At 44.7% G+C, this 27,193-nt stretch overlaps 1 protein-coding gene across 1 annotated transcript in view; it reads right to left on the reverse strand.

Moving 5' to 3' along the window:
- Window positions 1-19,508, reverse strand: part of LOC118399449 (protein Jumonji) — an 89,637-nt gene extending 70,129 nt beyond the window's left edge. Inside the window, exon 1 of the mRNA XM_035795546.2 lies at window positions 18,922-19,508. Within this exon, the coding sequence (XP_035651439.2) occupies window positions 18,922-18,966 (45 nt within the window). The 5' untranslated portion in view covers window positions 18,967-19,508. The remainder of the gene's footprint in view (window positions 1-18,921) is intronic.
- Window positions 19,509-27,193: the final 7,685 nt, after the last annotated feature.

A 27,193-nucleotide genomic window follows, 5' to 3' on the forward strand; every position in this document is an offset into this window, starting at 1 on the left:
AGCTCTGCTCTCAGTGCATGGCATGCAGTCCAGTGGAGACTACTGCATTAGAAGCAGCTCTGCTCTCAGTGCATGGCATGCAGTCCAGTGGAGACTACTGCATTAGAAGCAGCTCTGCTCTCAGTGCATGGCATGCAGTCCAGTGGAGACTACTGCATTAGAAGCAGCTCTGCTCTCAGTGCATGGCATGCAGTCCAGTGGAGACTACTGCTAGAAGCATTCAGCATGGCATGCAGTCCAGTGGAGACTACTGCATTAGAAGCAGCTCTGCATGGCATGCAGTCCAGTGGAGACTACTGCATTAGAAGCAGCTGCATTAGAAGCAGCTCTGCTCTCAGTGCATGGCATGCAGTCCAGTGGAGACTACTGCATTAGAAGCAGCTCTGCTCTCAGTGCATGGCATGCAGTCCAGTGGAGACTACTGCATTAGAAGCAGCTCTGCTCTCAGTGCATGGCATGCAGTCCAGTGGAGACTACTGCATTAGAAGCAGCTCTGCTCTCAGTGCATGGCATGCAGTCCAGTGGAGACTACTGCATTAGAAGCAGCTCTGCTCTCAGTGCATGGCATGCAGTCCAGTGGAGACTACTGCATTAGAAGCAGCTCTGCTCTCAGTGCATGGCATGCAGTCCAGTGGAGACTACTGCATTAGAAGCAGCTGCTGCATGCAGTCCAGTGCATGGCATGCAGCATGGCATGCAGTCCAGACAGCAGCAGCGCAGTGTGGCATGCACCAGTGGAGACCCAACCACAACACAGACACCCAGAGCTGTGCAGTCCAGTGGAGACTACTGCAGCAGCTCTGCTCTCAGTGCATGGGCAGTCCAGTGGAGGCTAGCTGAAGAAGTAGAAGCAGCTCTGCTCCCAGTGCATGGCATGCAGTCCAGGAGTCCACATCCTAGTGCAAACCTGGAGACTACCAGGCAGGCACAAAATGGATGTTAACATAGTGTGAGAGAGAAAGAGTGTAGTTTGGATGAGCTGAAGAAGAGGACATGGGGGTCCACATCCTTACCAGGCAGGCACAAAATGGATGTTAACTTTTTCAACCCACAGAGAGGCAAGAATATCCCCTAGGACAGACTTCCTGGAGCTACAGTAATACCAAATAGAATAACATTCATAAACACCGTTTACGAGTGCTGTTGCAGATTTGATAGTGTTAAGTGCTTCCAACATAACACTTGGACATTTTCAGTTGCAATTTGTCCCTCCAGTAAAATCTATATAACACAATTCAGAAATGCAACAAACGGTATGAACATTCCAGGGTTAACAAATAGGCTTTAAATGATCTGTTCTAGCACCTCTATACTCTCAGGTTGGTCATGAATGTCTACGTGCATCACTACTTCTGCACTAGTGTAAACTACATTCCACTGAGTCTTTGAGCATCCAATTTAAAAAACGCAGGACTCGGCGCCACCAGCCATGCTCTGCTATGGCTTGGCTATATTTTGGGTATTCAAATATAGGCTTGTGCTGCTTGTGCTGCTGAAACAGTTCAGTTCTATTAGAACATGTAATCAGCTAAGCCCCCAGAGCAGACCCCCCCACCCCACCCCTTCCTGGGCCAAACTCCATGACCCTTCATCTAATCATCAGCCTGGAGCTGCCTGAGAGAGAGAGAGGACAGATCAAAGGCTGGGCTACAGAGAGGGGCAGCCCTGAGAGAGACCATAGTAGGGTGAGCCATACCAGACGAGTCAGGAGAACCCACTACTCCTGCAGTGCTGTGACATTGAGACAAATAACGTTTATATTAAAAAACAGCCCATTTATACAGTCTGCATTGGTGTTTAATAGGTCTACAGTGATCTTGTCTGACAGACTAATGGAGGGGCCCCTCTGTGCCTTAACACAAAACCATTCCCATACCCAGCAACCATATGACTCAGTAGAGCCTGTTTAATATGGTGGTGGGGGAACAAGCCACTGGAGGTTCAGTCAGTTAGGTGCATCATGTGACTCAGTTAAAGCAACACAGACTATTCAAGCCTTGCCAATGCTGTGTGTTAGATTACTTAGCCTGACCGTCCGATCAAGTTCCACTTTCGTAAGCTTCTGAAGCCCCCCGAGGGCCACCCCGCTGCTCACCCCACCCAGGTCCCATCTTTAGGGTCTAGATGCTTGGGTGACTGAATGCCTCCCCGAGGGCCACCCCGCTGCTCACCCCACCCAGGTCCCATCTTTAGGGTCTAGATGCTTGGGTGACTGAATGCCTCCCCGAGGGCCACCCCGCTGCTCACCCCACCCAGGTCCCATCTTTAGGGTCTAGATGCTTGGGTGACAATGCCTCCCCAAGGGCCACCCCACTGCTCACCCCACCCAGGTCCCATCTTTAGGGTCTAGATGCTTGGGTGACTGAATGCCTCCCCAAGGGCCACCCCGCTGCTCACCCCACCCAGGTCCCATCTTTAGGGTCTAGATGCTTGGGTGACTGAATGCCTCCCCGCTCCAGAAACCACTGGGAGGTCATTTGTCTGATGGTTAACGGTTAGTCACTGGGTCTCCCCTCCCTCCCCTCCTTGACAAGTCGTCTCTGCTTAGAGTAATGTTGTTAGCCAGGAGGCGGTATCCCCCAGAGACATGGAGGCAGGCTGGGGTCTTCAACCTGAAACCAAGGACACATGGAGAAACAACCACACCACAAAAACAGTCCTTATGCCCACCGGGTCACAGAACCAATGGCTGAAACACTACCGACAGAAGTGGAGAAAACGCAAACACGCTCATCTCAAACCTCAACTACTGCACATTGCCTCGGTACTGGTACTCGGTGTATATGGCCTTGTTTTATTGTGTTACTATTTCATATAGAGCATATTGTAATTCATTTATGTATTACTTTAACTCTGCATAGTTTGGAAAGGGCTATTAAGGAAGCATTTCACGGTAAAGGCTACAACTTGTTTTTCGGTGCATGTGACAAATAAATTTGAGCTTAACATTTCACAGCTTCTGACATCACCACAAGGCACCGACAGCGAGAGGAATGACTGAGAAAGAGAGTTTCCCTTTGGTGACAACACTAGTTTCCTTCGGCTCAGTCTCATGACCGAGGAGGATCTCAGAAACATTAATCAACAAAGCAAGGAGCTTCTGGTAGGCGATACACAGATGAGTAAAAACCACTTCAGATATTGATGTCATCTTCCTTAACAACCCACTCAGGTTAAAACCAACATAATGATTGGATGTGATGCAGGGAGGAAGCTGAGGAAACTACTGTGACTAAGCCATCCTGAATCATTCTTTCATGTCTTTATCATTATTCTACGGACAGAGGTTCTCATGAACACATTTCTGCTGGGTGGGAAAGTTTGCGAGACAGCTAAAAATAAGCTTGAGTCCAGCACACAGGAGCAGAGGAGGCTGCAGAGAATGAAAAGTCCATTTTGACAGCACAATAAACTCAAACTGGAGGTCATCGCCTTACCCAGATGGCTCCTAATTGTAAACTTCCTTATCAGGCAACTCCTTCCTCCACCCCCCCCCTCCCCATCTTCTTCATTTAAAAGAAAAACAGTCTTCACTTACACCTGGCTGTTGAGGCTGGCTGGGTACCAGTGGCTGCCAGAGGAGAAGTCTAGGAACTAAAACACCATGGAAGTTGTTCAGTTATATCTCCTACCGGCACTAGGGACAGGTTCAGGTTGTGATCAGTGACAAGTTTCTCCTGTTCTGTTCAGGCCACGGTCACTTTTACTTTAACAATAAAATACCCAACTCATTCAAATCACAGTATTTGTCTAGATTAGAATAATCAATATAGTTAGTTAAATTTAGGATTGACCTAGGGCAGACAGAAAATACATTAGAGGGATGATGACAACACTCGAGCCACGTCTGTGTGCAGACTGTACCCACCTCCAGCTGATCGGAGCTACCTCAGTCTGCATGTACATGTTACTCATCCTCTGGTCCAGATGACCTACGTGTACAGGACTTGGGAGGAATAGCCTTTTACTCAGAGAGCAGCCATTGATATCATTCCCAGTCCTCCTCCCACCTTCACACTACTGTCACTGCCAGAGGACATTGCCAGTCAAAGTGTGACATGTCAGTGCACCACTAGTCTCTTGTTCATCTGCTCAGTTGAAAACGTGCAAGTCTTTTTCCTCTGGTTCCTCCAAATCTCCTCTACAGCCAGTTCACTGCAATCCAGCAGTGGGTGGGGATTTCGATTTGAACCAGACTAACCAACTACGTATCCTCAATAGCAATGTTAACCACACACACACAAACATAAATGGCATCCCTATTTTCTCGTTATTTTGCACACATTTATTCCCTGACCTCTAGAACATCCTGTTCTATAAACGCTACTTCGGAACACTTGGAAGATACTACATTGGAGTAGGCAGTTGTGGGAATACCTTTGACAGAGGAAGTTCCCCTTGTTCTAGCCAATGTGACTCCATTGATTTTCCTCACGTTCACACTCATCTCCAACTTAACACGCGCAACTGTAGCACCTTATCATATCACATCGTAGGTAACTTCAATGACGTTATGAATAAAGGCTTCCGTGATATGGTATGAAACTCCATCTTCCTGCGTTTCGCCTCGTAGAATAAAGCCACGGCTACGGAACAACCATAGAACACAGAAACCTTTGTTTCCATACCGTCACTTTCCCTCAGCTCCCACACACACACACACACACACACGTCTGCTCCCTGGGATCTCCATCCACATGATGTAATGCTTCGCTACAGACTCACACTACGGTCTGTTCTCGCAGTTTAGTGGCCAACAGACCAGGCTACCAGACAAAAACTGTGGCATCATCATGGGTCAAAGATTAAGAGCTACTGAGACCAGACTTTTTCCTGTAAATCAGTGATGTCCGTTTTCCATTTCCCCTTCATCGGAACTTCTGACAATCTTTTCTAGGTGGTTCTCTCATTAGTGAAACTCCTGACACCAGTCGTCCTGTCAGACGGCAGTGGGGATACTCTTATCAGGTATCAGATTTCTGAATGGACATAGTGTGCCATTGTGGGTCATCGGCCTAATGATGTAACCACCTGAACAGGAAGAGCAGCCAAAAAAGGTCCTGTCTGGTCGCCATGGGAAAAACTGGACATAGCCCTGCAATGTTGCCATCAGCTAACCCATAGGAATAAATGAAACCCTCCCTTTCTTCAGGCCAGGACTGCAAGGAAGCTTCTCAACCACACCTCAGTGGAACCTGGAGAATTTACCCAACAGACTAGGGTTGGACAAACTACTTCTGTTAAGTCAAACTGTTCTCTGGTTTTAGGCCTGGCTGCCAATCCAGTCAAAAGTTGACACACCTACTCATTCAAGGGTTTCTCTTAATTTGACCTATTTTCCACATTGTAGAATAATAGTGAAGACATCAAATATGAAATAACACATATGGAATCATGTAGTAACCCAAATCAAGTGTAAAACAAATCCAAATATATTTTATATTTCAGATTCTTCAAAGTAGCCACCCTTTGCCTTGGCAGCTTTGCACTCTTAGCATTCTCTCAACCAGCTTCATGAGGTAGTCACCTGGAATGCATTTCAATTATCAGGTGTGTCTTGTTAAAAGTTAATTTGTGGAATTTCTTTACTGCAATAGTAAAAATAAAAGAACCCCTAGAATGAGTAGGTGTCTAAACTTTTGACTGGTACTGTAAATTAAATACAGGAGCATTTCTGGCAGTTATCTTTGCATGAGTGTGCATGTTTGTGTGTACCAGTCTGAATGCTGGTAAATGTGATCGTCTAAATTATGAAAGGAGGAGAAAAGAAGAGCAGAGACCGGAGGGATAGCTTAGTGACCAGGGTCTGTGGAACGCTCTAGTGAGTGAGAAAGAGGGGAGGAGCAGGAAGAGAGAGAGAGCCCTTACTGACAGAGTAGATTATTTCAAAGCCTGGTGTGGTGGAAACACACAGACCGGCTCCATGCTTCCTGAGTTGATGTTGCCATGCATGAGAGTTAAAAGACAGGAGTGTTGGCCACTTGTAGACTTAAAAACAACATCCATTTGGGATTCCAGGCAGTTTGATAAGGGTGATAGAAGCTTCAAATAATCTTGAGACAACATTACACAGAAGTGGGGGACCTTGTGAAACTGCTGTTGTCTTAATATTTTATTGATACAGTTCATTGATCTCTATTCAGCTTTACGTTCAGGATATTTTACATCAGCAGCAGCTCAGGGCTGGATGGAACGGAGGGCCGGTGCAGTGCCATCCTGAGCTCGTTTCAGCTCCTATTAGCCATTTAAACACATGACAACCCCCCCTCAACCCCCAGAGTCTGGTTACACTGCTGCTCGCCTATCAAAAGCACTTTGTTCTGCCATGTAGACCTCAGCCAACTACACAGCAGAGTGAGCAGGGAGCTTGGCAGGGATTGGCCAAGGCATGTGGGTGGCTCCACCCATTCTCCCCCCATGCCCTAACAACAGCAGCATGCTGGTCTCTCCCTCTTCGCTTCCTTTCTCTCCTCAGCAGACTAACTGCACTCAATCTCTCTCCATCCAGTTCCGTCACACTCCCTCTGTTCATAACCCCTTTCCGGTCCCGTTTTGCCAGTCTGTGTGGAGAAGCAGTCATTATTCTCCACCACCGATCTCCATTTCCCCCTCAACCCTATCACTCGTCAGTCCGTTTCATGTCTGCAGCACGACACTGAACAGACCCCTCCAAGCACAGGGGTTCAGCGGTCACACACACGCCTCCTGGGCCTCTTGCCTAGGGGCTCAGAAGCAGTGGGAAGTCAAGCTGGTTGCTGGCGGAAGGAAACACTGAACAGAAACACAGTAGAGGCTGAGACAGCAGAGGCATATTTGTTCTACGCAGGCCTGCTTGACGCAACACAGCGCAGGGTTGACGAGGCCTCTGATCTGACCTACTTTTCAATCGTCACTACAGAAAGATAACGGAGTAAAAATGGCGGCCGGTCAGTTCCTCTGACTGCTGAGGTCCACAGTGCCACATAAGACCAGGTGAAGCTCTGTTTCATCTGGTGAAGAGAAGGATGGGGGTGGTCTGTGTCATTGTGGCTCTCCCTCCTTCCCCTCGTTGTACTACCTCGTTCCACTGAGCAGAGCGGCAACAAAGAAAGAGAGGCCCTTCCCTTCAGCTCAGAAAGGTGTTAGCAGCAGCCTGTGTGTGTTCGCACGTACGTTACTATATCCAGCAATTTGTCCAGGCTGTACCATGGATAGCCCAAGTGGAGGCGGACAGCCCACATCTTTGGGAGTGCGAGCAGAACAGACACATGGCCCACGAACACAGCTAGCACCTGTCTGAGCGGGAGCAAAGCTGCCTGGTCCACATAAATAGGAAGGTGAGGAATATGCTTCTCATTTGCAGTGTGACAGAATCATGCAGCAAGGTGTGAGAGGAGTGATGAGCAGTGGCTCTTTTGAGGAGATGGAGAAACAGGCTCTGACAGCCTTCCTCTACTGTGAATGGGCAGTTTAATTACTATTGATTTATTTTGTAGAAGTAGTACAGGAAAGGTCTAATAAAATAAGATTTGATTGTATGATGAATACATTGAATAAAGAATGAATTATAATTTCACAAAAACATGGTGGTGTGTGTTCTTATGAGGATACCTTGTGTACCTGTCCTGTTTCTATTCCAACTTTCTTCTGTCTGTCGTGGCTTTAGAGAGGAAATGTTATTTTCAGCAGAGCACAGCTGTGCATATATCTCACACATCCCTTTTCAGACAACTGCCTTTGTCCAAACAGCCTTGAAGAATAAAAAGCCAGTTAGATGTAGACAATACATTGATACTGGGCTTGGCAATCCGCGTCAGTCCCATCCTCCTTTGCAAATACATAAAACTACATTAAAAATCACAGCACATAAGACCTTTAACTGTGCACGTTTAAAGCGTTAATCCATTGTTTGGCATAAGAAATATACAACAATTAAATAGGGCCAGCTGTCAATCAGCCATTGTAAGAGAAGCTGAATGAGTGAAGGTCCGGGTGCTTCCCAGATCCATGTTGTTGCTCAGAGTAGAATCACTGCTGTACAATCACTGGTCTCATATTACCATACAGTTGGCCTACACTACGCATGGCTGACCACACCGTTAAACACAAACACCTGCAGACGTCAGGTTAGTGGAACAGAAGGAACAGGTTCACACACACACACACACGAAGGGGGGTGTGTGGCATTGTCACAGAGTCGCTTTCAGAACGGACAATGGCAGCATGGATGGAGAAGACAGGCAATAAACAGAGTGTAGGGGTGAGGAGAAACCACAGGGGAAAAGTTTATAAAGTAGGAAAAATTAAAAGGCAGTAGTAGTTCTATACCTCACAGAATGACCCTTGCACAGTCACTTTATTTGGTAAATATTTTCTTAACTATTTTTCTTGAACTGCACTGTTGGTTAAGGGCTTGTAGTAAGCATTTCACGGTAAGGTCTACACATGTATAAGGCGCAGGTGACACAAAGTTGGATTTGATTTGTATTGGAGTTATTTTCTCAGAGAGCAAAAGGAAACATTATATTAAAGCTATTCATCAAATCCTGTGAGACAGAAAGAAACACTTGGCCCTGAACACAAAACTGAAGCCAAGAGGGGTAGCGGTATAGACGCCAAGACGTCCTACTGACTGATATAAGGTGATAATCTAAATTTGGCTGTCAATCTGTGGGCTCACTGGGAACAGTCGTGTGTTTGAGGAAGAGACGGCTGCTTTTGGAATCAACTCCTCTGACAGGTTCTTCATACATCAATGCCCTCATTTGGGGAGAGAATATGCACACTGCAGAGTCAGACACTCAGCTTTTCCATGAATTAATGTCACAGGACTGAAATAAAACTATGGTTTAGACTAGCTTCTCTGGTGAGGCGGGAGAACATTAAACCAAACTAGCATGAAGCACTACTGTTACTACCTTTATCAATTAATGAAAAGCATTTAGACCTTTATAAATTAAAAAGGCAAATAACCAGCTCCAATACATCAGAACGGAGTATAGTCAAACTCAAATATCTGTTTCAGTGGCATGGATTGAAGAGAATTTAGAATAAATAGCCAACACAGCTGAGAAGGCTGTGCACAGACCACATTTACACAAACATCAGTGGTTCTATTAAACCTCATGGGATCCCCAAGACACAGCGGGCCGTGTCTAGACTTGACAGTTCATGCAGCTTTGGAATTCTGATCAGAGTTCTGATCATGGAATTCTGAAAGCGTCAGGAGTCTACACCTACATAAATGAGTCTAGTGTCCAGTGTGTCCGGACTCCCTTTCACCGGGCTATATTCAAACGCCAGTATGCATTCTACAAACGGTGGAATAGGCTAAATTATAAAATCGCAACTGACGGCAGTAGCTAACCTCTGTAGTTAGCCAGCAAGCAATGCTAAAGGGATTGCAAACGAATGAGCATATATCTAGTCAAACAATTGAGTTTTTCCTTCTAAATATGAACTAGCTGGCTAGCATTGATGAGGCCTGCAAAAATATTCCTCACATGCTAGGAATGTATTTCTGGAGACTGGTGGGAGGATTGCTGGGCTTCACCCACTGTATGCGCTTCCGGTAGCCTGACTGCATTCAGACGAAGGAGAAATTCCCACACAACGCATCCCTGACCACCTGATGTGGTCAGCCAGATCTGAACACATTTAGACCACAAAGCGACTTTTGTACATCTAGACCAGTCTTTTCAATGCGATCTTTGTATTCTGATAGCAGGAGTCACATGGAAGTGTCAAGTGTAGACACGACCTGAGAAACTACAATTCAAAGACATTGTGAGTTTCTCTGGAGTGGGGAAAGAGAGGCAGACTGACAGTTTCACGGTACTGTGGTTTGAGGACAGACCGAACGGGGCACACATCTGTAGCTGTCGCTCACAAGCAAGCAGAGCGATTGACAGACAGGGGGATCCATGCAGCACCGTGCTCCCAGAGCCATGTTCCCAGTCAATTAGTAGTGGGGAGAAGAAAGAAAAAAAACTAGGCTCATGGGAGAGCACATGGGGTAACAGGAGGGTTACTCTTACCCCAAAACATAGGAGTATTCTGCACTCTGCAGCTCCCATCATGCACCATCACTGCGGTTGGGGAGCTGTGTTGATGCAAGCGTGAGGCCGGGCCCCAGCACAGCCAGTAGAACGCTGACTGAGCTTAGAGACGCAAAGCTGCTTTGTTCCGTCTGTAAACGTCCAGGGTCAGAGAGTTCACAGCATACGAACGCTGTGCTTAACCCCTAACCGACCTACCAGCCATGTTCCAGGAACCAAAACAGCAGCAGCAGAAAATGTAATTGGTTTTTCCTCAGCACTACGGTTACTCAATATAGTCGAGGCGTTTGACCATCATATTTCAACCGTATTCATTTTATTCACAAGCTATTCTCCTTTGACGTTCAAACAAAGTAGGCCTGAAAATGACCCATAACAATGGAATCTATTTCTCTGATGGAGACAAGTTATTTACAACAGGAGAAAAAAAGCCAGACAGCCAGCAGCAGCCATGGCTTCAACAGATTCATGCCCCATAAAAATAGCGGTGGATGGATTTCAGAGAGTAGAGTCGCCTGCCAGATGCTGGGAGAGTAAATGATTGTGTTAGGTTGTAGTCGCACTATACAGCTCTGTTAGCTGGAGGAAAACAACTATCAGGGCCAACAGAAATTAAGTGGAGGATTTCATGTGGTTTAATGAAGCTGTGAGCTCTGCTCTCCTGCAGCAGGCCTAGGGTCACCAACAGGACACACTGTGGATGACAGATACAAGCAGCTAGTGATTAGCTGGCCTGGACTTTACAGGCCAGTTTGACTGGGAAGGAGAAACTTCAACTGTCACTAAAGCACTCTGAGTGGACTGGTAGAGTGAAGCTCAAAAGTGATGGCTGCAGGAGAAAAGGCTGAGTGTAATGCTAACTGTCAGGGAGATAAGATTAGCCGTTACTTTGCTGGTAAATGGAGGAGACCGCAACAGAACAGACAGTTGACAGGAAGCTGACCACAGAGGGGCCCCAGCCTGGCTCTATACCATGCTACTGCTCTGGGCTCACAAACGCTCACTGACATACACCACAGCCTTTAAATCTAATAGCCAACAAACTAAGAGAAAAAGGTCCATGCCAGTATAGCCCAAACACATTTTTTGTATCACTTGTTCTGGCAATTATCACACACTGTAGAAACGTCATTGGGAGAAAAATGTGTGATATGCTTTTTACACAAACCACTGCTGAGAAAATCATGATGAAAGTGGCCATTCAGAGTGCAGGGCTATATGACTGTAGATTACAGTGGGCAAGCCTACTCCCAGACACAAAGCCAGGTGTTTAGCGGAGCTGCTCGGGTTGTTTGGGGCTCACAACACTAAAGCCCCTCGCTTGCACAGAGCTGCAGAAAACAGGCAATTAAGAAGTGATTTTCACCTCATAGCTTGGCCCGTTTCCTCACAAAGAACCACGCTACAGCCTGGGGACTGGAGGAGAGGAGAGGCCCAGGGAAGGAGCTGCAGATGTAGGACTGGGAGGCAGTGTACGGTGGGGCCGTGCGCAAAATATTATGATGTATGAGAAACGATTAGATAAGATACAGAAGGGAGGGAGGGAAGGGTCCCCAGCAGACGAGAGAGGAGCAGCAGGGTTGATTCATACCTCTATCCCTTTCTCGCTCCTTCCTTCCTTCTCATTCTCTCCCTATAGTTGGTAATTGAGCTCAAAGGGATCCTGTGGAGGTGAAATGTACTTTGTCTCAGGTACACAGACAAACCTGGTTGCCACGGAGACAGAGACACCTAGTTACCACGGTGTCACCGCTTACAGGATCCTCTGCCAACGTCACAGTAAACAGGAGAACCAGTCACACCTCCTGTCCTGTCAGGCCAAGTCACAGACAAAGCCACACACCAAACCATGGCTGCTGCCTCAGCCAGTGGGTCTGGCAGATTGTCCAGTGATATAGGTACCTCAGACGCTCCTCCTTCAAGGTTGGCAAACGGTTCCACTCAACTATGTCTGAGCACCAATCCAAGCAAGACCATTCAATACTCAGAGGAAACTAAATGGCTGCCTCTCCTCCACTTGCTCTCCATTCAGGTAGTAAAGTCAATTTGGCAACAATGACTGATAGGAGTAATAATGCCTCAGTTGATTTCAGTAGAACTGTCATTTACAATACCAGGCAATGGTTTTCTGGTTTCATTCAAAATACAATAGTGTGATATTAAAGGGAACAGGCCTCAAACAGCTAGTTCTGTCAGGCAATGCCGTAGTTGTGAAATACTTGAAAGAGCACAAGAGTGTAAATTGCCACACATTTCATACTTAAGTCAGTCATGCCTCTCAGCCTGTTACCTACAAACACCCCTCAGTAGAGTCTGTGCAAAGCTACTTTACAGTCTAACTTCAGCTCTCTACTATGTTCAGACACTGGAGTGTTGTCTCAAAACAGACCGATGGACGCTCCATTCTGCCCAGACTCCAGCAGTTGCTATAGTAACGGAGTGGCTAGGCCCCCTCCGATGGCATGGAGAATGGAAAATAAATGTTAAAAAACACTTCTGGTCACTATGGTAACCCTGTCTTTTAGGTGACTCCCAGATTCAGTTTACATTACATGGCAGAGTTGCTTTGGATTTAACTTCTATGATTACCAACTGAAGTATTACTAAATATCATACTCTGTCCTCAGTCACACAGTATACTATAGGCCGAGATAGACACTTATAGGCCTAAATGACTGTAGTGTAAATCTGCTGAAACTTACCAATGTAATGAGATTTAAGCAAGGCTGTACAGTATATGGATCTGACGTGAGCTACATATATTGTATGACGTGATCAACATTTAGATCAGTTTCCTTTACCTGGCTCGGTCATTGGCAATGGTAAAGATCAAAATTCTACCCGCGACAGACCCCAATTTAATTATTTCTATCCTCTTTAGTTCTCAGACTGTCACAGGTTGTGGTTTTTAGTGCTTCCTTTGGGAGCGTTATTTGATCCAGGGCCATGGGGCAAGGCCAGCCTTTCAGCCTGGGCGTTGGCTCCCTTCCCTCGGTGTACCAAACACTACAGTCCCCTGCTGTGAGGCCTAGTGAAAACTTAGCCGCTAGAAGTGCCATTAAAATGCTGCCATTGTGCAGAGAGGAGATCAAAGAGGCATTACTTTTGTCTGAATCAGATTTCTGACAATTCTTCTATTTTAAATATTAATCCCACTGTTGGGTCATAATGAACATCTGTCAACGTGCTTTATGAAACCACATATTGTGAATAATCTTTATAAGTTTCAGGCCTCCAAGACAACAGCAGAATGTGTAGCGAACCAAACTCCTGGCCTCGTGTTTAGCTGACCCACAGGGACAAAGCACAGGGTGCCTGTTTATGGTGAGAGAGGGAGAGGCAAGGTGAGCTATTCCAACAGTTTACACTACATCTATCTGGGGAAGATTCCAATGTTTCCTTTGGCAGTCTGAAGCCAAACAACAAAATGTGGGAAAAATGCAGCGAGAAGAAACCACCAAGGAGACGGATCTCCCGCCAAACAGATGAATACAAACACACTACAGACAAATATACACAAGTGTTGTAAGCAGCAAGATATCCCACCGCCAACCACTCCACAGCAGTTTAGAAGAGCTTCTCTGGCTAAGCGGGAGAGAACTGCCATAGCTTCTGCTCTCATGCTGATCCCACTGGAAACAATGTCGCTCTGCTCTTTGCACCTGGCTGAGTAATGACACTGAGGGAATAAAACAACAAAAAACTCAGTATTCTATTACCAGACAAGATGGAGCAGGAGACTAATGTGTTTCTCATGGTGCTGGAGCACACAGAGCAGTAACTAACTCGCCTCCATTGACCTAATTTTTTTTTTTTAACTACGGTTTCTCTTCTCCCCACCTTTGAGCTGTGCGAGTCCACCCCTCCTTCCCCCCTGCCACTCGGTCCCCACAAAGCCAATGCAGCCCACCCAACTACTCCAGCAGTTTATAGTGAGCAGAATACACACTGCAGCCACTTAATGCACAAGCTCATTACTGTAGTAAATCGAGAGGGGAGCTGCCACCCAGAGTTGGGCCTGTCCTCAGAAGGGGGGTGACGCTTGTTGAAAAGGCTGCGTTAACATGCACCGAGGGAGAGGTCATCTTTCAGAAAACAACACCGGCTTGTTCAAGGGCCTCAAATGACTGCAATAAAAATGTAAATAAAGCGATACCTTCATCGTCACAGTAAATATGACATCGGAGTAATGCTTTGACTCCAACTTAACCCGTGGATAAGTCAGTGTGCCAAGCTAACACCACAGTGGCCAAAGGTCCCTGTGGAGCTCTCTGGCAGGAAACAGATATTATACAGCTACGTATGAAATATAACTATTATATACCACTACAAACATCATTGCATCACCAATTTATATAGAATAAATTGGTGGAAACCTAGAACCCAAAAACTACAATGATGAGTGCGATTCAAAACTCAGACATGAGTAAATACAAGTTCTATAAACCAGGTATAACACAGCTGTGTAACCTGATTGTCAACTATATTTAGACATAAGAGTATAATGATTTATAAATCATGTTGAATAACAATATATGGCTAAAATAGCCTCCTCGTTGCCCATTCAGCAGCTCATCACGCATCAAGGCATTAGGAATCTGTAACATGGATCAATATAGTCAGAATGGAACCTCTATTGCTTTATCCCTGGAGGCTTACTGCTGCCTGATGAAAGTAAGTCAGAGTGGTAGAAGGGGATCTGGAGATAATACCGGATTGACCGAGAGTGTATAACTGATGTGTCCAGCCCCAGCTCAACCATAGAAGCAGTCCATGCACTCACTCTCCGCAGGGTTGGTCACAACACAGATGTTTCAGGTTTTCAACCTAACTTCCGTTTGCCCTAAAGAACAGATGTAGGGACTCCGCTGAGGCGTCTTTTTACGCCTGCTATGTTAGGTTAGTGGTTGGATGGCAGGACTAATGGTTCCATTAGCTTTTACAGTCAGTAGAGACTCCCTAGAAGTCTACCGCACTCTGAACACAACCCTCGCCAGCTGAATGGGCTCGGCCAAAGTGTCTTGTTCATAATACCCGCCTTCCTCCCCTATTCTGCCCTCCAGTCACACCCATACAGCCTACCTACTACCGTCAAGTGTCCTCCCACCTCAGGGTTGAAGAATGTTGAGGCAAAACCAAAGACATCTAAAAATGCTGATTCAGCTCCTCAGGGATTCAGAACAGATAAGCAAGCTTTGGCTGCCACACATACACACACACAGTGTAGTGCAGCTAGTGTTCCACTCAGGGCAGTCCAGCCAAACCCACAGGAGTAGGAAGACATAAATCATGGCGCAAAATGAAGCAGTGCATTCAGTGAGAATATGTGGTGTACTCGAGTCTCATACATAACATATATTCTGAATCGTCCTTCAATACAGCAATGTCAGACAGTCATCTCAGAATAATCGCACATATGATAAAGAGTATATTTCAGCACATGATTACAATATCAAACAGTACATAGGAGCACATCCTCCTCAGCACAGATATGGAGTCATTATCCATGGTATCAATACAGTCGCCCCCCCATTTATATGATATCACAGCAGTCCATCTGCCTGGTACAGCATGTATGGCACTACCCTGGTAGTTTAATAAAATAGTGCATGAGCCTGGCTGGTAGTTTGCCCATAAAGAGGTTGATCTAATGAACCGAAAGGGAACTGTGGCCTTGTGCAGAGATTGTGCCGAGATGGTAACGGCTGATAAGAGAAAGGTCACATAACAGGGTAACAGGGGCAGGGTGCCTGAAGTAAAGCTGTTGTAAAATCAGGGAGAGACAGAGAATGGAGAATAGGAGGCGATCTGCTGGCTGCAGCTGATCACTGGCGGCCCAAATTAAATCCGGCAGTTTGGGGAGCTCCCGTAACGACGCAGTAAAGTGGAACATTGTCTGTTGGCAGACAGCAAAACACTGAGAACTGAATAGAGCCATCAATAAATGCAACAGCATCAGAAGGCTGTGTCTGCCAGTTCCACTCTCTCCACGTAGAGCCAGCTCTCCATGTACTGTGGAGTCAGTGGTCCCGCCGATATAAAGGAGGAAAAACTGATTAATACTAAGAATGCTTGAGCAAGAAGTTGGAAGGTAGTGGTGTAGAATGAGGTGTCTGAAACCTTCCTGTTGAAACCTACCTCACAGCATCTTACTGGCCCAGTTACAGTGTCAAGGTTCCTCATAGCGGAACTGTGAACTCTGCTGTGTTACACGAAGAAAACGAGGATTTAAAAAAAAAAGACCATCTGCATTAAAACAGAAGGTTAAATGAAGCACATTCAGGCTCAGACCCACAAACTCTCATGGGTGGATATGAGGCACAAATTTAAATAGTAAAGCTGAAGGACTGGGGAGGGGGGGCGGAACTTTTACAGGCCTCGACCCCGACCCCCTCTATTTGTGCTCCACACACTGCGGTGGATTTTTCAACTTGGCCCTCATCAGTTGTGTGCCTGATGAAACAAACACTGACAGCTTCTTTACATTTGTAAAGACCCCTGCAGCAGCTGTGCTTATCCCACCACACAGCCAAGCTCTATCCCAGCACACAGAGGCCAGCCCAGCGCCACAAAGCCTGAATCAGAGGCAGCTCTAACCCACCACACATCCTGAGAACAGCCTAGTCAGGACAAAATGGCCCTGGCTGCACGTCTCCTCTCAGTGGTATGTTCAGTTAAACACCACAAATCTAGCAAACGCTGCTACCCAAATGAGTTCTTACACCCCCGCCAAATTCTCCAAATATACAGATATATAATTTCAGAGGGAAAGAGTGTTTGTGCCTCTAAAAAAATATATGTTTGGGGGTTACCTTGTGTCTTATCAAAGGAGCGGCAACTGCCTTGTTTGCATTATGAAGTGTTTTTTCCCCTGACGTATGAACTTTAATAACATGGATGGAGCACATGGGGGATATTCACAACTCACTCTTTTCCAGTGTTCCTGAGGAGCCAAGCATGGCTAATTTTCTAACGCTAATTAAGGGGACGTTAAATCAGAGGGGCCAAGAGTTGTTCTGCGGGGGAGGGTGTTGAGTTCTGAGTGGGGGGCCCCTGGGGGCCTGAGGAGAAGGGGGGCACCTCCAGGTTGTTTTGTTGTTCGCATGGTTTGGTCCGACCAGATTTTTACCCCAGCTGCTGCAGCTCAGCAGATGTGACAGCCATGTTCTGTGCAGTCCAATTCCACACACAAACATAGCCATATAAGCATACATCTATAATTACATAAATTATGAATAACATATCAGACCATTTTAAACTTCATTCTTGAGATTTCCCTAGCGTCCTTTTCATCCCTGTCCCAAAGAAAGTTGGAAATGTAGTGCATTGATTACTTTAGCATTGCAGTGAGAGTTGAGTATGTTAGGGAAAAATATTATCACACTCAGGGGAAAATATCGAGTATATAGACTGTAACTATATGCTTAACACTCCCACTGTGCTTTGATAACTCAAGTGTTGTGGGCCACAAACAGCAGGCCCACACGTGGCCAAAATGTTTTGAGATTATATATATATGGAAATAAAAACGTGCATAATCTGAAATTATGTTATTATTCAAAGTAGTTCATAATAACTTCACATTGTTTCCACATGAGGAAAATTCACACAAGGACACGCAGTAACGTGAGGGTTAAACTCAGCCAAGGGATGTGCCAGTGTCTCCGTTTGAGAGAGTACGTCATTGGTTAGTTTACGCCTGTTCTAAAACTCTATTTAAAATATGTAAAATCTTTTGGGTTACAGAGGGTAAAAATCTTGAAATTACGTAAATTGGTATAGCCCCTTTGACAAATTCGCCGGTATTAGGTAGTTGCAGATAGAAAATGGTCGCTTCTTGCCTCCCTTCAAACGAACCTCTGCAATGCGACTGAAACACCACCTCTTTAAAATTTAACAAAAAACAAGTTGGCATTTAATCTACTGTCCCCTTTAACACTTCGTTTAGCCGCATCCAGGGTCTCCCGTCTCCTTAAACATAAATGTGGATTTAAGGAAAAAAAATGTCCGAGAAGCTTTAACATTCTGACTCAGCAAGCTCAGGCTGCAATATATTCAATTCCCTGAGGTAACAGACGCACAACACAAAATTAAACATTTCAGACCCTTTATCGCATATCAATGTTAGTAAACCAACAGACAAGCAACTCCCCCTGAGCGTTCCACTACGATTGTAAAATGAATATAAATTCTTCGCAAATGTTAAATTGCCGAACCCCTGCGTCCTCTCCCGACCGAGAAAATTAAAGAGCCACAGTCCACTCGTAATGGTCGGACGGTGCTTTTCAGTTACACTCAAGTCACCATAACTAAAGTGAATGTTGTTGTGATGTCCAACAGCAAAACAAGTGTTAATTTAAAAATGCCACAGTGTATAGAGGGCTGCTAGGGATGGGGGTATGCAACCCGGAATCAGCCATGGGAGATATGGCGGTCTCTCTTCATGGCTCTGAAAGGGACTACAGGAGAAAATATACTATGAAAACAATTAGCCAGCTCCTGTGGAAAATTCTGACTTAAGTTGTTGTGTGAGGTTTATTGATTTATCGTACAGTGATGAGTCCTCAATGCGCATTGCCCTTCCATTGCGAGTTAATAATAAAATAAATAGCCTTGTCTTATGTTGAAGAACTGTAGCAACACAGACACTGTATAAATAACAGCCTATTTAAAATCAAAGACGTCTAATTGATAACACATTCTACAACTTCAATATCTGAAAGGCAATTCGACCCCAATAGGCCACAGCTGTGTAATGGTAACCTTCCTACTCCGTGATCGAAGTGGATGCATTTTCTTAGAAACGGGCGAATTGAACGTGCAAACTTGTAAAGGTCAAATTATTTTATGCACATAAGACAATAATATGAAAGTAAGTACTCACGTATTTCTTTTGGATGATATTCCTCTTGGGTCTTTCCTTGCTCATTCTGCAATCCAAAATATTTTGCTAAAGAGAGAATGGCCACATGAATTTCTTTCTTTGACTCTCGCTTCTCCCGGAGCACACCAAACACAATTTAAATCCCCGGTCTGTTGGGAGCTCTCTGGCTTCGTAGAATCCTCTCTCTGGGTTTCCCTCGACGATCTGGTTTTCGTCGTTAGATTCCAAATTAAAGGTCCACGGCGAACAGAGACAACCCAAAAACAAACTCACGTCGGCATAACATACTCAAAACAATTCACAACAAATAACTTCCATTCGCAAAACCCCTCCGCGTTCTCTCTCCCGGCTATCCTGACATGAATATTCTAAAAGGTATTAGTCTTGTTATAAAAGTCACATCTTGTTTGAGAAGAGGATATCAATCGAACCAAATAAATAAATAAAATAAAAAAGGTTCGATGTCCCGTTTTGGCTGGAGCTATCAGACGACGACTGTTGGCTACTCCAGCGCCGCTGCTATTCTGAACGAGGCGAGCTTCTTTCTTTCCCAAGTTCAGCCTATCACATCCGTTACCATGGACAGCGGCAACTTTAAAAGACCATTTTTCGGGCACCGGGTAAAAATTATTTTACAAAACGGGAGATGAATAATATATCACGGATAAAGTAGCCTACTTTGTTTAAAGGATTCGGATCCCCACACGTAGGCTAGTTACCACGTGTTTCCTATTTCTCCTCAGTGGCTTGAGCTATCAAGTGAAAAGCTGATCTGGATTCCATTCATATTTAGTGTGCAAATTAGCAACCTTGTTTCAAGCCCTCAATCTATGTAATGGCAATGCTACAAATGAATCAATAATATTATGTTGCCAAAGTAAATACTGTTTTTGGCCTACAGGCCTTCATTCACCTTCAGAGTGGCATTGTGCATTGAGGTAAGGAAGGTGAAGTCAAGTAAACCTTCCATCACAGCTACTTTATTATGTTTGGGAATCTTATAAAATGTCAACGTGAATTTTTTTTTCTAAGATTTCAGATTTTCAAAACTTGCTTCCTTGTTAAATTCCCTCCAGCCGTGCACAACTTCTGTCAGACTCACTAAACACTGTTGAGAAATGGTCACCAGAATCCGAGATTGTTGTACAGGACTGCTTTTGAGACTAACATTGACAAGCTAACCACCTCCATCACTGGAAAATGCATTGGCTACATTGTCCCCCCATGAGTGTTTGTTGCTTCCCCAATCAAAAGCCCTGGATTAACACTGAGGTTGGCACTAAATTAAAGGACTACACAAACCTGAGGCTATTGCCAAAGATATGAATAAGTACAAGACGTCCTGCAATGACCTCCACAGAGTCATCAAACGAGAAAATGGACATTATAGTAATAAGGTGGAATCATACTACACAGGCTCCGACGCCGTCGCTTGTGGCAGGGGCTATAGTCCAATACGGATTAAAAAGGAAAAAGCAACCGTGATCTGCCCAAAGATGCCTTTCTACCAGACGAACTCAATGCATTTTATGCACGCTTTGACAACAACACCATGTCGGGTGTGAGGGCCATCACCAACCCAGAGGATTGGGGGATCTTGCTCTCTGAGGCCGACGTGAGAAAAGTCTTTAAGCAGGTCAATAGCCGCAAGGGTCCAGACAGTATTCTGGGGGCACGTTCTCAGAGCATGCGCAGAACAGCTAGCAGGCATATTCATGGTAATATTCAACTGGTAATATTCAACTTCACAGTCGTGAAGAAGGCATGACAGCACCTCTTTCCCCTCAGGAATTTGACATGGTTTGGCATGAGCCCTCAAATCCTCAAAAGGTTCTACAGCTGTACCACTGAGAGTATATTGACTAGCTGCATCACTGCCTGGTATGGCAGTACCACCACCATTGATCCAATGGCGCTACAGAGGGTGGTGCGAACAGCCCAGTACATCACTGGGGCCGAGCTCCCTGCCATCCAGGACATCTATATCAGGTGGTGTGGAAGGAAGGCCTGGAAAATCGTTAAAGACTCCAACTACCCAAGCCATAGCCTATTCTCTCTGTTTTGCATTGTCAATCGGTACCAGTGCATCAAGTCTGACACTAACAGGCTCTTGAACAGCGTCTATCCCCAAGGAATAAGACTGATACATAGACTATCTGAGTTAACACTGTATCTTTATTGACATGCATAGGGGACAGTGGTGCAACATCTCAAGACATCAGTCATGAAGTTAAAACTTGGTTGCAAATGGGTCTTCCAAATGGACAATGACCCCGAACAGACTTCCAAAGTTGTGGCAAAATGGCTTAAGGACAACCAAGTCAAGGTATTGGAGTGGCCATCACAAAGCCCTGACCTCAATCCTATAGAAAATGTGTGGGCAGAACTGAATGGCGTGTGCGAGCAAGGAGGCCTACAAACTTGACTCAGTTACACCAGCTCTGTCAGGAGGAATGGGCCAAAATTCACCCAACTTATTATGGGAAGCTTGTTTAATCCAAGTTAAACAATTTAAAGGCAATGCTACCAAATATGTGTATGTAAACTTCTAACCCACTGGGAATGTGATGAAATAAATAAAAGTTTAGATAAATCATGCTCTCTACTATTATTCTGACATTTCACATTGTTAAAATAAAGTGGTGATCCTAAGTGACCTAAGACAGGGATTTTTTACTCGGATTAAATGTCAGGAATTGTGAAAAACTGAGTTTAAATGTGTTTGGCTAAGGTGTATGTAAACTTCCGACTTGAACTGTATGTAGTTTTACTTGTGCATGTGACATTAAAACTTGAAACACTCATGCTTCTTTTCTCAAATAATGTCAGAGTGTTGGAGCGTGCCCCTGGCTATCCGTCAATGAAAAATAAATCAAGAAAATTGTGCCGTCTTGTTTGCTTAATATAAGGAATTAGAAACAATGTATACTTTTACTTTTGATACTTAAAGTACAGTATATTTTAGAAATTACAGTTTTTTGGTATTTTAAAACCAAATACTTTGACTTTTACTCAAGTAGTATTTTACTGTGTGACTTTCACTTTTACTTTAGGCATTTTCTATTAAGGTATCTTTACTTTTACTCAAGTATGACAATTGAATACTTTTTCCACCACTGCCAATCAGTTCGGTTCAACGTTTGCTACATTGCGTGACGGTTTGTAGGCTGCTGAACAACATACTACTGAACAACATGTTTCCCTGAAACAGCGTGTTATTTTACATCCTTTGAGGTATGTTTTCTACAGTTCAGTGGGTGTAGCGAGGTGTGGCCTGATCAATATGTGTGTGGCCATTGCAAAACAGGTGCAGCACACACCATACACAATCCCATCTGGGCCTCCATAGTCCTCTTCCTCAGCTTGTTGTTCAGTACAGTTTCTGTTTAGATTAACATTGAACACCGTTCTGTTGTAGGCTACTAAACGAACCCCAGGTGAAATCCAGGCTACTGTAGAAGGTTACAGTAATAGAAGTGTGAGAAATGCACATACACCATCAATATGACTCAAAATGAGCTTTTCATGTTAAAATTGACTAGAAGTTCAAGTGGATTAATCATAGCCTACTGACCATGAATCTAAGCATTCTGCCAGGCCTTCCTTCACTAAAGTGGAACTGTAGGCATCTCCCACCTCCTAAGGGAAAATATCCTCTCTCACCTGAGAACCAGTGATTTAGCAGTGAACAGGGAACCAATTAGTGAAAGGTTTTCGACTTGAAGTTCAGTAAACCTTCCTTCAAGTCGAAATGGTCATATCCAAATGTGTCTTCATTTTGGTGAACAAGAAGAGAAATGGTTTGAAAACGTACCACAATCCAGGAATGGAAGGTGTCGCTGTACTCATTACTTTCCCATTATCCCATTCGGCAAATTGAGAAGGTTGAAATACTGCTAGTTATTCATTAAACTGCCTTTTTCATCCTCATTCTAGGTAGCTACTGATAAAGCAGCTCATTTAATTCCAAAAACACCTCCAGCAGCTACTCACCCAATTGCTTGGCGTCGCATTTTCATGGAATCCAATGGGCTGATTTAGCATTAGCTATCTTAGAATGCTGACGGAAAAGTTTTATTAAAAACGAGCAGTATTTCAATCTTCTTCATTTGCCTATTGAGATAATTAGGACTATAGCGACATCTTCCATCCCTGGATGGAGGTCGATTTTCAAACTGCCATCCCCCTGCATCTCTCTGATTCAGAGGGGTTTGGTTAAATTCGGAAGTACATTTCAGTTGAATGCATTCAGTTGTGCAACTGCATTCAGTTGTGCAATACCCTTTCCCTTTCTCGTTCACAGTCAAAAACAACTCTACTGCCTTCTGTTACTCAGAACATCCCTACTGGCCCCTACACTGTCGGGGCTTATCATTGCTTTGAAGTCATCAAAACTGTGTGTGTGTCTGCGTCTTGAAGGACTGATGAGCAGGAACTCGATTGGTTGTGATGACTGTTTGATGACTGGTTTCTCTTCCTCCTCAGTGACCTATCAGGAGGAATGACAAGGCCGACATGTTGATGCAGTTTGTGAAGGGTTGACTGTGTGGACCAGAGGAGGCTGGTGAGGGGAGGATGGCTCATAATAACAAATGGAGTGATTGGAATGGTATCAAACACATGGAAACCAGGTGTGTGATGTGTTTGAGACCATTGCATTTATTCTGTTCCAGCCATTACTATTAGCCCATCCTCCCAATTTAAAGTGCCACCAGCCACCACAGGTGTGGACCTGTGTAATGTGGTTTAGTACTGTTACCGTTGTTCACAGCAGCAAAGTCAAGCCTCTGAGATCATGTAAAAAGGGAAGGTAAAGTCTCTTCTGCTGTTGGACTGGCTCTTTAATAAGCTAAACAACATCAGTCTATTCACACTGGGGATGGATCAGGTGCACTTCCTGATGATAGTGAACCGAGGTGCTGAAATGAGCCCTACAGGGAACAGATGAAAACCAGTGCATGAACATGCAGATTTCATTATAATCATGCAACGAGGATGAGATATCACTCCGCAACATGTTTGATGTAGATTCAGCACCATGCTCACAGTGATCAAAGCTGTGAACTTGTCCATGAATGAACAAACACTCTGGATCAATATCTGGCAGATCAATAAGCCACAGTGAAACCTGCAGATGACATTATATTATGGATCTGATTAAATCCGACCAGCCTCCAGACTTCACACTGATCCCAGTTAACCACACGGTTGTAACACTTTATATAATAACTTTCATTTATAAGACATTGTCAAATCATTTCTAAGGTATGTGTTAATGATTTGCTGAACATTTGTAAATCTTTATTACTAATTTATTAAATATCAGTAAGCTATTTCTAAACTGTTACACTATAATAATTTCCGTTATTGTATAGGGATAAATATATATATTGTTTAATCATCATTTAACTCTTCACTGATGTGCGACCTAGATGTAGAAACATAAATAGTTCAGTTCATGTTTGATTAGAGTTTTCACTCCCCATGGTTTTAATTGGTGAGTGAGACTGATCAGAGCAGACGGTGCTACTCAGACGGATGTCCCGTAGCAGAGTAAAACGAACGAGGGGCAGTGGAGGGAAAATACCATTCATTTAGCATGGCCAATAAAGCATTGACAAAAAGGGAATCCAAATGAATGTTGAGAGATCTTAAAAATATATATATATATCTCAACTCTCAGGGTACTAGAAACTTGTTTTTAAACTGTTGGAACAGTATCACTGTTAGTGTAACCTCATATTTTGGGATCATTTTTGTGGTATTATAATGTTGAATGTGATATTATAATGTTGAATCTGGTATAAATAGCAAAGCTTCTTTTACTATTTATGTTATGGAAACATGATCACTTGGGCTCCCGAGTGGCGCAGCTGTCTAAGGCACTCCATCTCAGTGCTAGAGACATCACTACAGACACTCTGGTTCGATTCCAGGCTGTACCACAACTGGCTGTGTCACGACTTCTGCCGAAGTTGGCTCCTCTCCTTGTTCGTTCGGCGATCGATGTCACTGGCTTTCTAGCCATCGCCGCTCCATGTCCGTTTGTCTTTTCTTCTTCATTACACACCTGGTTTTAATTTCTCCAATCAATCTACTTGTATTTAACCCTCTGTTTCCCATCATGCATTTGTGTGTAATTGTTTCATGTTATTGTGGTATTTTATTACGCTCTTTACTTTTGTTATGTTCCGCGTTTTGAGCGCGTTTGATTTATGTAGTGCTCTCGTTTTTTAAAACGAAAATAAAAGTGCCCCTGTTTACGTTACTCTGCTCTCCTGCACCTGACTTCGCCTCAAGTACACCCCTTGACAGGCTGTGATTGGGAGTCCTATATGGCGGTGCACAATTGGCCTAGTGTCGTCCGGGTTTGGCCAGGGTAGGCCATCATTGTAAATAAGAATTTGTTGTTAACTAACTTGCCTAGTTAAATAAAGGTTCAATTAAAAAAATACTGTAAAAAAAAAAAAAGACCACTCCACTACAGCAACAGACAGAGGAACAGCCCTGTGCTGCTGGGTGGGGGAGGAGGTTGTAAAATAGATGCTTGCCACTTGTACAATTTTGTCTTTTCAAGCTGCTGTAAAATGTAAGTATTAGTGAGGACATTGAATATTACACAAAAGAGTGAGAAATAATGTTTTAAATGGTGTGGTGTGCCGAGGGTCGCACTCGTATTAAATTATCCTGTTGAAATGGAAATCTTGTACCTAGTCTCATTAAAGTGAGGTTAACCTCCCCTGCCCCCTCTACCTTCTCCCCCACCGCCCTCTCCTCTCTGCTGGGACCAGTCAAGATCACAAACAACATTTATTTTACAGCCTTGGCCCCCACAGAGGGACTGAGAGTCCCAGTCTACCACGCAGGATAATTGGACACCTTGAGTTCCTAAATCCCACCTGGAATGAAATACATGCTAGGTAATTGCATCAGCTGGACTCAAATGGAAACACCAATGAGAAAGAGAGAAAATCCAAGTTCAACATGAACAACAGCAACAATAACAACATAATACAAAGACTGTGTAACTGTTCATGTCGTGAAATGTCAGTTGCACTACTGCTCTACTGGTTGGTTAAACACACCCACAAGGATACTGCTGCCCCATAGCTGTTGTTGTGTTGTTGTGTTTGTTGACAGTGTTAGTTGTCACAGCCTCACCTCAGAACCCACAGCCTTACCTGTTCTCACCTAGGAACCCTGTCTTCATCCTGTCTCTATGGGACTGTCTGATGTGGAGTTGGTTCTGTCCAGCTGAACCTGTTGCTTGGAGACACACCCCATCTGATCCAGTCTGATGTGGACACTTGGTATCCTCTGTCTGTCACTGTCTATCTGTGATCTCTCCATTCAACTGTACGTTCTGGTTGTCATTCTCTTCCTCCCACTCAGCAGTCAGAGTCCATTCACATTTCTCCTCCTCACATTCTGGGGTTTGATTAAGTGGATTTGTCTCTAGCCATGATTCAGTGATAACCAGGGGAGGCCTGCCATCCTCAGTGTAGCCATGTAACGAGCGGCTAGAGAAGGTGTTCTGTTCGACTGACAGACTGACTCAGCTGGGTTGAGCTGAAAGTTCTCCAGAGGGACCTGAGTCTCTTGGGTCTCCCTGTAGCCCTGAGGACCTTTCATGCCCAGGACACCTGCACCCCTCACAAACACCAGCCTTCCTCTGCTTTGTGATCACAGAGGGAGAGAGGGAAGAGAGAGAGAGCAAGCGAGGAGAGAGAGAGAGAGAGATCGAGCAAGGAGAAAGGGAGAGTGAGCGAGGCTACTGCCACTGACCTCAGCCACGTGGGGGAAAAAGTAACACAAATGGGCCACGGCCAGGATCAGCTGGGGAACAAAGGGGGGAGCAGAGACGGAGAGATGGTTCCAGGTACTCCTCGCATCAATGAGTGTCTACTGTATAACCTGTGAGCAGAATAGAGCCTTTTCACAGACATGTTGGAGTATTCCCTGTGTTTTATATGGTGCTGGTCCTATCTGCTTTGTTTGCATGATGACAAGAGAAGGTGATTGTAACAGAAAGTCCTGTTGATGAGCATTTCTCCTGGTTCCCCTGGGCTCTGGTCACTGAGCTGCACATGTCCCTCTCCTGATGGGATGGAGGTTGTTTGAGCCTGGAGGGATGTGAATGACAGGAGGGTTGGAGGAGGATTGTGTTCTAGAGGCAACCACTTGTTGGTCTGGCTTGGTCTTACACTCAACTGAACATTGAAGAGTAGTTATGTAGTCCTCTGTGTGTCTATCATATTTCACTGGGATCATT

This window comes from Oncorhynchus keta, chromosome 20 (genome assembly GCF_023373465.1).
Source record: "Oncorhynchus keta strain PuntledgeMale-10-30-2019 chromosome 20, Oket_V2, whole genome shotgun sequence".
NCBI classification, from domain to species: Eukaryota; Metazoa; Chordata; class Actinopteri; order Salmoniformes; family Salmonidae; genus Oncorhynchus; species Oncorhynchus keta.